The following is a 16,002-nucleotide window of genomic DNA, read 5'->3' as shown; positions in this document are numbered from 1 at the left end:
TCAACAGGCCTGCATTTGATCCAAAGTACAGTAAAACAGGGACATTTTGAAATATTTTTACTATTTAAAATACCTGCTTTCTATTTCAATATATATTAAAATGTAATTTATTTCTGTGGATCAAAGCTGAATTTTCAGCATCATTACTTCAGTCTTCAGTGTCACATGATCCTTCAGAAATCATTCTAATGTGCTGATTGGCTGTTCAAGAAACATTTTTAATTATTACTATTATTATTAATATTTAAAACGGCTGAATTATTTTTTTTTTCAGGATTCTTTGATGAATAGAAAGATCCAAAGATCAGCATTTATCTACACACACATATATGTGTGTGTGTGTGTGTGTGTGTGTGTGTGTGTGTGTGTGTGTGTGTGTGTGTGTGTGTGTGTGTGTGTGTGTGTGTGTGTGTACGAATTTATTTATTTTTTTTAGGGAAAGAAATTAATTGTTTTATTTATCTTAGATTAAGAATGATAAAGACTTTTATAATGTCACAAAAGATTTCTGTTTCGGATAAATGCTGTTCATATAAACTTTCTATTCATCAAAGAAACCTGAAAAAAATTCAACATAATAACAATAATGTTTTTTGTTGTTGTTGTTGTTTTTTGAGCAGCAAATCAGAATATTACAATGATATCTGAAGGATCATGTGACTGGAGTAATGATGCTAAAAACTCAGCTTTGAAACCACAGAAATAAATTACATTTTAAAATATATTCAAATAAAAACGTTATTTTAAATAGCAAAGATAAAGTTTTTTTCTGTACTTTTAAATAAATGCAGGCTTGGTGAGCATAAGAGACTTAAAAAAAACATTAAAAGTTTTACTGTTCAAAAACGTTTGACTGGTAGTGTATTTGATAAATTAAATAAATAAATAAAATAATTTATAATTAATCGACTACAATTTCTCGTACGTCTACCTCGTCCAATCATCAAACGGCAACTGTCGAATCTGACCAATCACGTCGCTCGGTGGGCGGGTCGAGGGTGTGTATGCGCAATGACAACAGGAAGTGGCTGCGTACTGGTTTAATCGCTCGCTCTTTTATACACTATTCGTCTCTCAGCTGACAGTTCGACCGCTGCGCAAGATAGTAAAGACGCAGAAACTCATGACTACAGCTTTAAAATCGCTACTAGCCGAGATGACGGCGCCTGAAGAGGCCTGAGCTCGGTCTCACCCAGCGGTCGTCCTTGCCAGACATCCAGACAAGCGGCTCGCTACTGGACACCGCTGACTATTTATAGCAGAAGTCGGAAAATATCCGAAACATCAAACATGCCGGGTCTAACGTGAAGGTAACGCCTCTAGCTGGCTAAAATGACTTTTGAAGTGCACTAGAGTCGCAGTGTCTGGATACATGATATCTGCTCCATACTTGATTTGAAAATATTTCACACAAAGCCACAGAATCAAGCTGCCTTAAGAAGATTCACAATATACCATGATTTTAGGGCATTTAAAGCTATATCGTGACTAGAAGTAGGCGATTGCTCAGTTTAAAAATGAACATGGATTATTTCCGATGACATGAACTAACATTGAGTCACAGAAAACTGGATTTTCCTCTTAGGATGTGTTCAAAATGAAATACTAGTGTACTTAATAGTGCAGTATATGGTTGTACTGTCTATTTTCTACAATGGCTTGTCACGTGAGTTCAAGAAGTTGCATGTTGAATTGAGATAAAGCAGTCTAGGCGTCATTTTGTAAATAATGGTGTTCATTTACTATTTTTTAGCATAAATGTGCTGTAGTATGCTATTCTGAATGAAGCCATTGTGATGACCTGGGTGTTCACTTTTTCTGCTGAGCACTCAGTGGTCACATGTTGTAAAATTCACATGTATCCCCTTTCCCTGGGCAGTCTGGTGTACTAGAATAAAGTGGAATTTTTCAGATTTTGCATTATTGGGAAATGACATTGACATAGTCTCATTTCCTTTCGTTAGACTGTAAACTCAAGGTTACGTGAGAGAATAAGGAAATGGAAAGTCAGAATATTCCCAATGTAATGTGTGCTTGAGTTCTTGTGGCCACCGGTCGCCACACCTGTCCTCAGTCAGGGCTCATGTGACAGGCCGGTTTCTCACACACAGCTTGTTTGTTTGCATAATGCACAGGTGGAATGTTTTCTGGTTTGAGAGGCGTGTATTAAAGTGGTGTGACTAATCTGATGCTTCTACAGAAAGTATCGTAACTTTGTTATGGTATTAGGTTTGATATGAACTTGTGGTATGAACACAGGCAAGGTTATTACAGTCATGGAAAGCATGAAAATATCAGTGAAATTGTAAATTTTCAGGCATGGAGAAAACATGTAAGTTAATAACAATTGAAGAAATTTATAGTTTTATTCCACAAGAACTCAATAAATTAAATTACCAATGAATTTCTTTAAAAAATGCATCACGGTTTCTACAAAAACACTAACTGATTTCAATATTGATAACAGTAGGAATTTCCAAATTCAGCTCTGCCGTCACAGAAATAAATTACATTTATAGAAATGTAATATGAAATTGTAATATGTTTCACAATATTATTGTTTTTACTGTATTTTTGATCACATAAATACAGCCTTAGTGAGAAAAAAGTATGGAAGCCCTTTCCGCCACTGAATAAAAAATATAAAAAAATGCTATTGTCACCTTATCTCACAATTTTGACTTTTTTCTTAAAATTGTGTGATACAAACTCTGAATTCTGACTTTTGTTCTTAGAATTGTGAAAAATAAACTTGCAATTCTGACCTTTTTCTCACAAATGCGAGTTTGTATCTGCAATTATGACTTTATTTCTCAGAATTGCAACTTTTTTCAGAATTGCGAGATTATGTCTCGCAATTGCAAGTTTATAACATGCAATTCTGAGGAAAAATGTCAGATTTGCGCGTTTATATCGCATGTCTGAGAAAAAAGATTTGCAGGTTTATATTATTCAATTCTGACATTCTTACTTGCAGTTGTGAGTTTAAATCATGCAATTCTGTGGAAAAAATGTCAAATTTGTGAGTTCATATTATGCAATTCTGAGAAAAAAGACTTTTCAAGTGAAAAAGATTTTTAAGTTTATATCTCACAATTCTGACTTTATAATTTCCAATTGAAAGTTTGTATCACACAATTCTGAGAAAAATAGACAGATTTGCTCATTTATATCTCTCAATTCTGACTTTATAATTTCAATTGCGAGTTTATATCTCGTAATTCTGACTTTATAGCTTCCAATTGCAAGTTTATATCATGCAATTCTGAGAAAAAAGTCAGGTTTGCAAGTTTATATCTCAAAAAAGTCAGAATTGTGAGATAAAAGTCACAATTAATTTTTTTTAGTTTTTTATTCAATGGCAGAAACAAGCGTCTATAAAAAAAAAAAACCTTTTGAACAGTAGTGTAGGTCTGTACACATTTTTCTATTTGACTGTGATAAGCTCTAAAATCATTTATAAATTGCTTTGTGTGAGTCGGTCTCTAAAAGGATTATAAAATCCATACAGTAATCTGGATGACTGGGAAAAACCTAGAAAAATCATTGATCAGATAGTGTGGGAATCTAATCTTGTACATTATGCAAATTTATACAGTGCCGTTCAAAAGTTTTGGATCAGTAAGATTTGTAATGTTTTTAAACAAGTCTTTTTTGCTCATCAAGGCTGGATTTATTGGATCATAAATACTATAAATACATAAAAAAACTGTAATATTGTGAAATATTATTGCAATTTAAAATACAGGTTTCTATTTCAATGTACTTTAAAATCTTTATTTATTCCTGTGATGCAAAGCTGAATTTTTAGCATCATTGCTCCAGTCTTCAGTGTTACATGATTTTTCAGAAATCATACTAATATGCTGGTTTATTATCAATGTTGGAAACAGTTGCGCTGCTTAATTTTTTTTTTTGGAATCTGTGATTTATTTATTTTTTCTCAGGATTTTTTGATGAATAAAAAGTTAAAAAGAACAGTATTTATTCAAAATAGAAAGCTTTTCTAACAACATAACAATCTATCAATTTAACACATCCTTGTTGAATAAAAGTATTAATTTCTTAAAAAAAAAAAAAAAAAACATTTACTGACCCCAAAGTTTTTAACACAAGTGTATATTCTTACAAAAGATTTCTGTTTTAAATAAATGCTTTTAACATTTTTATGAATCAAATAAATGCTGCCTTAAGAGACTTCTTTAATAAAAATCTTTTAAGCTTCGCTATTTAAAAAAAAATAAAAATAAAATTGATATTATTTTTTTTTTAAATATTACCTTTAAGTGAGTGCTAGATGATGACAAAGGTCATCTAAAAAGAAGAAATATAATGCACAATTAAATCTCCATTATTGACTGATATGAATGAATTAAATAACTAATATGGTAGCAGTATTTTAAACATCTCTAGCCTGTTGTCTAACCTGTTTTCTCAATATAACTTCACAGTGAAACTGAATAGTCATCAATAATTATGTAAATATGGGTGTTACATGTCAATGCTTTAGTGTTTCTGATGTCAGAAATCTGATTTCATTTTCAGAATGAGACATTCTTGCAGTTTTGTATACTTTTTTTGAACTGAGGAAAGCTTGTGAGAAAACCACTGTTTTATTTTAGACATTAAGGAACCTCTCATACCATATCTTCTCTTTCTGTCTGTTTCAGGCTGAAGTTCTTCTTTAATGCTGCTGTATCCAGCCTGAACCATGAACTCGGTGTCTCCCAGCGCCGTTCAGTACATGGTGGGCGGCGGCACTCATGAGGACAAGCCCGCAGCGCAGTCCAGACGCCACAACGGCCACGGCTCAGTGCCTGACGGCATCAGAGAAGGCTCAGGAGAACCCGATGAAGTGGATCGCCTGAAAGCCAAGTTCATGTCCGCCTGGAACAACGTCAAATATGGTTAGTTTTCATGCATGTATTTGGGATTGTTATAGTCTGAGAATTGGTTTCTATGACTGACACCAAATAATGACACAAATGGTTAGTTCCTTTTTTCCCAAGCTATTTTTGAAGTCAGATGTAGAAGCACATGCTAAAAATGACCACTGCTGATGTCACTAAGTAACTTCCTGTCTTCATTTTCCCAGGCTGGACAGTTAAATCTAAAACTACCTTCAACAAAACCTCCCCTCTGATTCTCCTCGGTCAGTCCTACCTGTTCAATTGTGAAGGTGAGTCGTGTGATCTTGGTTGGAGTCAACCTAACCTACGAAGACTTCACTTGTAGTCTCTGTGCTTTAAAGGGGTCATCGGATGCCCATTTTCCACAAGTTCATATGAATCTTTAGGGTCTTATTAAAAAGTTTGTAATATACTTTGGTTAAAAATTCTCAACAGTAGTGTAAATAAAACACCCTTTTACCTTGTCAAAATCAGCTCTGCAAAATATCAGCTCATTTTATTGCATGGGCCCTTTAAATGCAAATGAGCTCTGCTCGCCCTGTCCCTCTCTGCTGTGGGATTATGAGGTGTATTGTTTACTTTAGCCACATTTAGCTGCGTTTATTGGTGAAACTTGCCAACAAGCACATTATTAAGAAGCAAAGATGCATTAAAAACCTTTATACTCACTTATGCTGTGGGTGAAGCTAGACGCATATGTAGATCGGGATCAGCGCTTTCAGATGTCGGGAGTAAATAACTACTGCTATGTTCATTATTACATCCAACAACAGGACACCTCAATCGCTCAATTAGAGTATTCCTCTGCAACCCACAGTCCACACAATGCGATCGTATTCGTACTGTTTCAGCTCGGTGAGGCCGGGTCTAAGGTAAGGCGCTCATGTCAATCTACTGTGTTTTGTCACAATGACAAGAAGCTGAGAATGAGCTGATTTTAAAAAGGGGATATTACTTTTAAAGATTTAAAAAAAATACCACTGGGGGGATTTTTATCATTGCAGGGTGGTTGTGTACACAAACTACCAACACACATTAATGTTCAAACAACATCTAAAAGTTAGTTTTGCATCCGATGACCCCTTAAAACTAGAGAATAAATCATAGCAAAATGTTGAAGGTTGTTTAGTTTCACGACTCATTCCCAGATGAGGTGGATCGCTTCCGGCAGGCATTTGTGTCGTGCGTTTGGCTCACCTACAGGAGGGAGTTTCCTCTGCTGGAGGGATCGAGCCTGACCACAGACTGCGGCTGGGGCTGCATGTTGCGCAGTGGACAGATGCTGCTAGCGCAGGGGTTACTACAGCACCTCATGCCTACAGGTCTGATCTATTTTCCTCTTTGTTTATTTGCATGTAAATCAAATGCAAATTATAAAGTGATATGTGACCCTGGACCACAAAACCAGTCATAAGGTTAAGTTTTACAAAACTGAGATATAAACATCCTATAAAAGCTCAATAAATAAGCTTTCTATTGATGTATGGTTTGTTAGGATAGGACAATATTTGGCCGAGATACATCTATTTGAAAATCTGAAATCTAAGGGTGCAAAAAATCTAAATACTGAGAAAATCACCTTTAAAGTTGTCCAAATTAAGTCCTTAGCAATGCATATTACTAATCAAAAATTACATTTTGATAGGTTTACAGTAGGAATTTTACAAAAAATCTTAATGTAACATGATCTTTACTTAATTTCCTAATGATTTTTGACATAAAAGAAAAATCAATAATTTTGACCCATATAATGTATTTTTGGCTATTGCTACAAATATACCCCAGCGACTTAAGACTGGTTTTGTGGTCCAGGGTCACACATAGTAATGATGCAAAGCATAATGCCTAAAACCTGCTTAAATATAAAAAATAGCTTTTATTAACCATAAGTAATTGCAATAAGCAACTGTAGTTAAGTAATATACATTGGAAGTCAAAAGTTTACATACAGCTTGCAGAATCTGCTAAATGTTAATTATTTGACCAAAATAAGAGGGATCATACAAAATGCATGTTACTTTTAAATTAGTACTGACCTGAGTAAGATATTTCACATAAGTAAAAATAATATTTTTTTAATACTATGTTGTTACCTGAATGATCCACAACTGTTTTTTTTTTTTGTTTAGTGATAGTTGTTCATGAGTCCCTTGTTTGTCCTGAGCGGTTAAACTGCCTGCTTTTCAGAAGGAAACATGATGCATTAAGAGCTGGGGGTGTAAACTTTTGAACAGAATGAAGATGTGTACATTTTTCTTATTTTGCCAAAATATCATATTTAACAGAAGATACAGAAGATACTTGCTTGTTTCTCAGAAGAATCATCTAATATTTCTCTTAATGCTTAAACTTTTTTTTTTAAACTTTTGAACAGGGTCATTTTTATAAATTCGACTATTATTTTCTCTTGTGGACTATATGTAAACATCTTTTATGTGAAATACCTTATTTAAGTCAGCACTAAATAAAAAATACCATGCATTTTGTATGATCCTTCTTATTTTGGTAGAAATATTTAACATTTTGCAGATTCTCCAGGTGTATGTAAACTTTTGACTTTAACTGTAGTTCATCAATGCTTTAATATATACTCTATATATGGTTAAAAATCTTGTTTTGAAAGAAAATTTTGCTTTTAAGTAAAAACAGTAATATTGTGGAATAATATTACAATGAAACAAAAAATAGTTGTAAAATCTAATTTATTTCTGTGATGCAAAGCTGAATATTTAGAATCATTACTCCAGTCTTCAGTGTCACATTATCCTTCAGAAATCATTCTAATGTGCTGATTTGATGCTGTTAAACATGGGTGTGATTGATTTCCATAGACTCATGTTGTCTGCTCTCTGAATTCCAGACTGGAGGTGGGAGGATTGTCATCCACTGACAGACGTTGATTTTGAGGTGCTGAAGCCTCGCTCGCCCTCCCGTCCAGCTGGCATGTCTCTTCCATCTTTCAGTTCCTCCTGGACCAGCCCCATTTCCCAGAGAGATCTTAGCTCTGGCAGCAGTGAAAGTCACAGGCAGCCCACGGCCCGATGTTCTGCAGCCTTCCACGATCCTCAGGTGGAGGTGTTACACCGAAAAGTAGTGTCTTGGTTTGGGGACCATCCCTCAGCTCCTTTTGGCGTCCACCAGCTTGTTGAGCTGGGAAAGGAGTCAGGGAAGAGAGCGGGGGACTGGTACGGCCCATCCATAGTTGCACATATGATGAGGTTAGAGGAATGGAAATGAATATTACCGTATTTAGATTTTAAAAGTTTCTTTTTGATAACTGAACTTTATCAGTTTCATGATTTGTAATATCTTTCTACCAGAAAAGCAGTGGCTAGAACCACTGAGTTTCACAACTTGGCTGTATACGTGGCACAGGATTGCACGGGTGAGGCTTCATGTTCAGTCTTGTGGGTTGTGCATCATGCGATTTTTGTTTTAGAAAAATAAGTTAGTGAAACTGAAACTGTTGTCCGTACACGTCTGTAAGTGGTGGTTAGCTCATGCTTCTGCTTCTGTGTGTTCTGCAGTGTATAAAGGAGATGTCATGAAGTTGTGTGAGCTGCCTGAGCCGGATGAAACAAGCTGGAAATCAGTCATCATTCTAGTGCCAGTACGGCTGGGAGGAGAATCACTAAACCCCTCCTACATTGAGTGTGTTAAGGTACAAATACAAATGCAAATAAACTAACACCTGTGTGTGGGGGAAAAAATCTGAAATGAAATATATAAATCAGTGTTGTTTTCGTCAACGACGACGATGACGAAATCATTTCGTTGACGCCACTTTTTTTCATGACGATAACGAGACGATGACGAGATAAAAATGGCTCGTTGATGATTAAAACATGACGAGACGTGTGTGAGTTTGCGTTGACGAGAATAGACGAAAATGTTAGTGGGTGGTCCGTCAGACGTTTAAAATGCATGACATTTCTGCTTATTGTGCATGCTAATCAAAACCTAGTATCTGCCGCTATGGCAAGCCGTTTTAGCATTCCATCCTTGTTTGTCTTTTATGTTTTAAAACATTCCTTCATTATTGTAATTATTGTTGAAAATAGTCGATCCGGAAGCTCACATTGTGTTGAACTATAGATGAGAAGTGACACTACCCAACAGCAAAATACTTACTGACCTACATTAATTTGTTAAAAGACTACTTTTTCCCCTTTTTTGACTAAAACTAGACTAAAACCTTTTTGACTTTTCGTCGACTAAAACTAGACTAAAACCTTTTTGACTTTTCGTCGACTAAAATTGGACTAAAACTATCAGATATAGAAGTGACTAAAATTTGACTAAAACTAATAAGCATTTTAGTCCAAAAGACTACGACTAAATCTAAGATGGTTGTCAAAAACAATACTGATATAAATCACTTTGCAAACTGGCTAAAATAGATAATAAATTGTTTTAAATTTTGTATTAAAATATTATATTATACATTGGACTCCTATTTTGGTGTCTGCATCAAAATTAATTTACAAAAGTGATTTTATATACATAAAAAGCATATTATATACATGTGTCTACTTGAATGTTTCAAATAACTTTTGTGGACATAAAATATTAAAAGATGGGTAAAACAATGTTTCATCATAATTCAGAATAACACGTATTTATGTAAAATGAAATTTTATATTTTTATGAAATAATATATTATATTATATTATATTATATTATATTATATTATATTATATTATATTATATAAGCACTCTCAGGACTGGATTGCGTCAAGAAAGGCATCCGGCGTAAAACGTGCCAAATTGGCGGTGCGGATCAGGCAACCCCTGATTAAAAAAAGGGAGCAAGCCAAGAGAGAAAGAAGATATTATATATTATAAATTATTAATTTTCACATCATCCAAATAAATCATATGGCTCTATTTTATTATATGAGTCCACGTAAAGTATATATAAAAAATAATGTACTAGGCTTATATTTTAATTAGCATGAACAAAACAGAATAAAATTGTTAATCTATATTATATTATATTATATTATATTATATTACAAAAAATATGAATTATTAATTTTCACATCATCAAAATAAATCATATGGCCCTATTTTATTATATTTATTATATTATAGTCCAAGTAAAGTATATATTAAAATAATGTATTAGGTTAAATTTTAAAATAAAATAAAATAAAATCGCTATTGTATTATATTATATTTTATTTTATTTTAGTAATCATAAATGTCAAAAAATATGTATATGTATATGTATATTTTTTGTATTTTATATATAAAATACAAAAAATAATATATAATGCATTTGGACTTCATTTTAATCGCCATGAACAAAATAATAAAGATTAACATTGTTAATTGTAATTTTATTATATTATATTATATTTATAAATACATAAAAATATATATTTTCACAGCATTAAAGTAAATAATATGGCCCTATTTTATTATATATTTTATTATAATTCATGATGTGTGTGTGTACGTCTTTTTTATTTTTTACAAAATAAAACAAAATTATTAATTAGAATATTATAACGCTTTTCAGTTATTTGAGTAAATGGCTTCATGTTGACATTTAAATGAAAAACCTGTCTCTTCCTAGAACATTCTCAAGTTAAAGTGCTGTATAGGAATCATTGGAGGAAAACCCAAGCATTCCCTGTTTTTTATTGGCTTTCAAGGTATGTGTCTATTAAGAACTATGTTTTGATTGGTTTCCACATTCCTGTCTGCTCTCTGATTGGCTGCTCTCTGTCTTCCAGATGAGCAGCTATTATATCTAGACCCACACTACTGTCAGCCAGTGGTGGACGTCACCCAAGGCAACTTCTCTCTGGAGGTGAGATGGAAAGCAACCCTCTTAACTCAAAGAGAAATAATAAAACATTACATTTGCATCAGAAGGGTCAAGTTACAAGCATTTATATAGAGCTTTTAACCATGCAGATTGCGTATTAAACAGCTTTACAGTATTAAACAGGGAAATAGTGTGTCGAAAACACTTACATTTGGAAATTTTAACCATGTATGAGGAACTGAAACTGCATCTGTCTTTTCTCTCGTAGTCTTTTCACTGTAGCTCGCCCAGGAAGATGAACTTCAGCCGTATGGATCCTAGCTGCACCATCGGGTTCTATGCGCAAACTAAGAAAGACTTTGAGTCGTTGTGCTCAGCGGTCAGTGAAGTGAGTGTGTGAATGTTTCTTGGAAATAAAAATGTAAATAATAATGACAGAATATTTATAAAAGAGAGAATTATATTTATTTTCCCAAAATAATATATTATATAGACAACAACGTTTTTAAACAGTAAGATTTGTAATTAATAATAAATAAATAATTTTTTAATAATAATAAATAAAATAAATAAAAATAATAATTTTTTAAAGAAGTCTGTTCTGCTCACCAAGCCTGCATTTTTGTGATTCAAAGTACAGCAAAAATAGTAAAATTGCAAAAATATTTTTACTATATAAAAAACTGTTTTTTATTTGAATATATTGTAAAATGTCATTTATTCCTGTGATTTTGAAGCTGAAATTTTTGCATTATTATTCCAGTCACATGATGCTTCAGAAATCATTTTAATATTATGATTTGCTGCTCAGAAACATTTCTTCTTATTATTATTATTATTATGTTGAAAACAGCTGAGTAGATTTTTTTCATGTTTCTTTGATGAATAGAAAGTACAAAAGAACAGAATTTGTCTGAAATAAGAGCATTTTTTAACATTATGTCTTTATCATCACTTTTGATCCATTTATAGCATCCATGCTAAATAAAAGTATTAATTTCTATTAATTTATTAGCCCCCACCCAAAAAAATTATACCCACCCAAAGCTTTTGAATGCTGTAGTGTATAATGTTACAAGAACATTTTATTGCAGATAAATGCTGATCATTAGACCGTTATAAATATTGATAATAATAATAAAAAATGTTTCTAGAGCAGCAAATCAGCATATTAGAATAGAATGATTTCTGAAGGATCATGTGACACTGAAGTCTGGAGTAATGATGCTGAAAATTCAGCTTTGCATCACAGGAATAAATGATATTTTAAAATATATTCAGATTTACTCTTTTTGTGTATTTTAGATCAAATAAATGCAGCATTGGTGAGCAGAAGAGACTTTAAAATGGATTCTTTTTTGACTTTGAGAGAAAGAATCATAAATATTGAAATATTATATATGTATTTTAATATATGAGTACTATTTTTTTGCTTTTTTTTTCAGGCTTTGTCATCCTCTAAAGAGAAGTATCCCATCTTTACATTTGTAGAGGGCAAAGGACAGAACTATGGACTGGAGGGTCAGAGCGGGGGGTCCACGGACGGGCCTGCAAACATTTTCTCATGCAACAGAATGAGCAGGAACAATAAGAGAGGAAGCACAGACGAGTTTGTGCTCCTGTGAGGAGCGTATCGCATGTAAGACAGACCCCACACCAGTGATGCTGCACCCAACGTCATTAAACTGCTGTTCCTCACGTCTGTACACTGCAAAATATAACACTGACATCATTGAGAAAACCTATCTTAGTCATATTTCATCCCAAAACCAGGGGGAAACTTTTTAGTATTTATTGCATTAAGAAAATGTTGCATAGTTTTAGAACTACATTGCCGTTCAGACGGTTGGGATCAGTAAGATTTTTAATGTTCAAGGCTTTTCCTTGATCAAAAAAAATATTATTGTGAACTATTTTAAAATTTGAAATTTAAGCTGAATTTTCAGCATCATTACTCCAGTATTCATTGTCACATAATCCTTTAGAAATCATTCTAATATTCTGGTTTATTATCAATGTTGGAAACTGTTTTTTGGAACCTGTGATTTTTTTTTATTTTTTTTTTAATGATTCTTTAAAGAATTAAAAGTAAAAAAAAAAAAAAAGAACAGAATTTATTGAAAATAAAATCTTTTCTAACAATATAAGTCTTTGCTATCACTTTTTATCAATTTAACACAGCCTTGCTGAATAAAAGTATTTCTTTAAAAAAACAAATACAAATTTACTGACCACAAATGTTACTTTATAGTGTTACAAAAGATTTCTGTTTTACATAAATGCTGTTCTTTTTAACTTTTTATTCATTAAAGCATCTAGAAACAAATATCACAGGTTCCAAAAAATGTTTCCACATTGATAATAAATGTGATAATCAATATTAGAATGATTTCTGATGGATCATGTGACACTGAAGACTGGAGTAATGATGCTGAAAATTTAGCTTTGCGTCACAGGAATAAATTACATTTTAGAATATATTCACATAGAAACCAGACATTTTACATTTAAATAATATTTCACAATATTACTGTTTTTTCAGGATTTATTGAATAAATAAATTCAGCCTTATGAATAAATTACATTAAAACCCTTACTCATCAAAAGCTTTTGAACAGCAGTGTTTTGATGTTATTTTCATGACAGTTAAACACATTTTCCTCAAATGTATCATTAACGCAATGACAAAAAACACTCATTCTCCATACTATAATTTAAAAAAGTGTTTTTTGCACTGCCCTATATTTATTTCATTTGCAATTAACTAAATTGTTGATAGTCATGGCTGCATTACAGTTAATTAATGAGAATTTTGAGAGATGTAATAATTCTAAAACTAAGACTAGTTTTCTTAATGCATAATAGAATTTTGGGGTGACACCTGCATTTTTTTTTTGGTAAATTGTTTCATAAATGTGGCATTTGTTCATGAATGGATGAGAAACGCTCTCCATCATTGCAATTTCTCAACTGATTCAGGAACATTAAAGCAATATTTCACTCAAAAATGAAAATTTGCTAAAAAAGAAAATTTGTGCTCTAAGGCCAGTCAAGATGCAGATAAGTTTGTTTATCAGAAAAGATTTGGAGAAATGTAGCATTAGGTCACTTGCTCATCAATGGAGTGAATGGGTGCCGTCAGACTGAGAGTCCAAACAGCTGATAAAAACATCACAATAATCCACAAGTAGTCCACACCATACCACTCCAGTCCATCAGTTAACATCTTGTGAAGCAAAAAGCTGTGTGTTCGTAAGAAACAAATCCATCATTAAATCATTTTTAACTTTGAGCTGTCACTTCAGACTAAAATATGAGCCTATAATCCACAATTTTTGCTTCCTCCAGTTTAAAAAAAGTTGCCTTGTCATACAACAAGATGTTAACTGATGGACTGGAGTGGTGTGAATTACTTGTGGATTACTGTGACGTTTTTATCAGCTGTTTGGACTCTCAGTCTGACGGCACCCATTCACTCCAGAGGATCCATTGATCCAAGTGATGTAATGATGGTGTATTTCTCCAAATCTGTTCTCATTAAGAAACAAACTCATCTACATCTTGGTCAATACATTTTTAGCACATTTGTGGCTGAACTATTCCTGTAACACATGCAGAATTGTTTATACACATTAACATTAACATTTTGTCTAACACACTGAACACATAATCCTGCTGTCGTGTTGCTGTCTTTAAGAAGGTAAACGGGTACTCTAAGTGTTTTTCCCTTTGAGACTGTGCTATAACAGAGCTGGAGGGATTGTGGGTCATTATGCCAATGAGTAAACCTCATTGCTGCTGTATGATACGGCTGGTTTTCTAAATTGTGTACATTGTGAATCTCTCAGCTTGTGTTCTTGGACTGAGTGCGTTTTTGTTTTAACTCATTGTGCTTCATTTGCCACCAGTTTACAGCTTTTGTCTTATTTAATTGTGTATTTTATGGGGAATCACAGCTGTAGTACCTCCTCAGGCTCTGGAAGTTGTGATGCTGGAAGCTGTCTGAATATTTGATGTCTGGTTTTGCTTTGGCTTATTCAGGTCAAGAAAATTTAGCTGTTACTGTACGATCTTATTTAAGATGTTAATTTTATTTTTGAAACGTGTATTTTTGATCATCGTTCTGAAGATGCACCGGATGAAGCTGAAATGCTGTCACTGTTTGAACAATCGTTTTGGAATAATTGTAGTTTTTTCATTGTGTGTCTTTTGTCTTTTACGTTTCGGACTCCTTCCTGGACACGGGACCAGTGAACAAGAGATTATGTGGACTTGTGGAATTTTTTTTCAAAATTGGAAGATGGAAATTATCAATTAAATGTAAGAGAGAAGTAAATTGGCTAAAATTGTCCTCACTGAGTAAATGATCTTAAAATAGCTTCGCGTATTCTTGGTATCACTTAACAGGTGAGCTACTGTTTTGCTTTTGAGTTTTGTGTGTAGTTTTAACAAAAGTGTGTTAAAGTTAGAAAAAAATAAAATAAAATTTGTGATTTTTATTTTTACCTGAACTGTTCATATACTTTTAAGCTCTGAATAAGCACAATGTTAAACAGCCCATATCATTTGATTTGGATTTTAGGAACATTTTGTTTACTTTTGTATAATATTCTGGTTCCTGAAATAAAAAACACTTTTCATTGTAAGTACACTACCAGTCAAAAGTTTTTGAACATTAGGATTTTTAATGTTTTTTTAAGTCTGTTCTGCTCACCAGGCGTGCATATATTTGATCTGAAGTACAGCAAAAGCAGTAAAGTTGTGAAATATTTTTACTATTTAGCATAACTGTTTTCTATTTGAATATATTTTAAAATGTAATTTATTTCTGTGATTTTAAAGCTGAATTTTCAGCATCATTACTCCAGTCTTCAGTGTCACATGATCGTTCAGAAATCATTCTAATATTTTGATTTGCTGCTCAAAAAAGCATTTATTATTATTATTATGATGTTAAAAAAACTTTTTTCTTTTCAGTTTTTTTCATTTAATAGCTTTTAATCAAAATTATTAATATTATAATTTAACCTTTAAAAAACATTTTTTATATATTATAAGGTTTAGTAATTTTGTTATTAATTCTGTTGTTAATTTTGTCCTTTTTATTATATTTTTATTTACCTTTCATGTTTTTTAATTCTGTTTATATTTTAGTACTGTTGTTAAACACATTTCTATTAGTTCCAAGGCAACATTTCATTGTTTATATATATATATATATATATATATATATATATATATATATAAAATGTCTTTCATTCAGCCATTGTTAACATATTAATGTTGTTTAAGCAGTTTTTCATTTTTTCATTTTAA

General features: G+C 32.5%; 1 protein-coding gene across 1 annotated transcript; it reads left to right on the top strand.

The window, feature by feature from the left end:
- The first annotated feature begins 1,014 nt into the window (after window positions 1-1,014).
- On the top strand, window positions 1,015-15,022 carry atg4da (autophagy related 4D, cysteine peptidase a). Its single transcript, XM_073841908.1, has 11 exons — window positions 1,015-1,310; window positions 4,671-4,907; window positions 5,096-5,179; window positions 6,059-6,232; window positions 7,771-8,128; window positions 8,231-8,295; window positions 8,438-8,571; window positions 10,492-10,570; window positions 10,652-10,728; window positions 10,955-11,074; window positions 12,132-15,022. The coding sequence occupies exons 2-11, from the start codon at window positions 4,712-4,714 to the stop codon at window positions 12,309-12,311; spliced, it is 1,467 nt and encodes a 488-aa protein (XP_073698009.1). The 5' UTR covers window positions 1,015-1,310; window positions 4,671-4,711; the 3' UTR covers window positions 12,312-15,022.
- Window positions 15,023-16,002: the final 980 nt, after the last annotated feature.

Source organism: Garra rufa, chromosome 6 (assembly GCF_049309525.1).
Source record: "Garra rufa chromosome 6, GarRuf1.0, whole genome shotgun sequence".
NCBI classification, from domain to species: domain Eukaryota; kingdom Metazoa; phylum Chordata; class Actinopteri; order Cypriniformes; family Cyprinidae; genus Garra; species Garra rufa.
The sequence above is the reverse complement of the archived record's forward strand: the minus strand, read 5'-3'. Positions and strand labels throughout refer to the sequence as shown.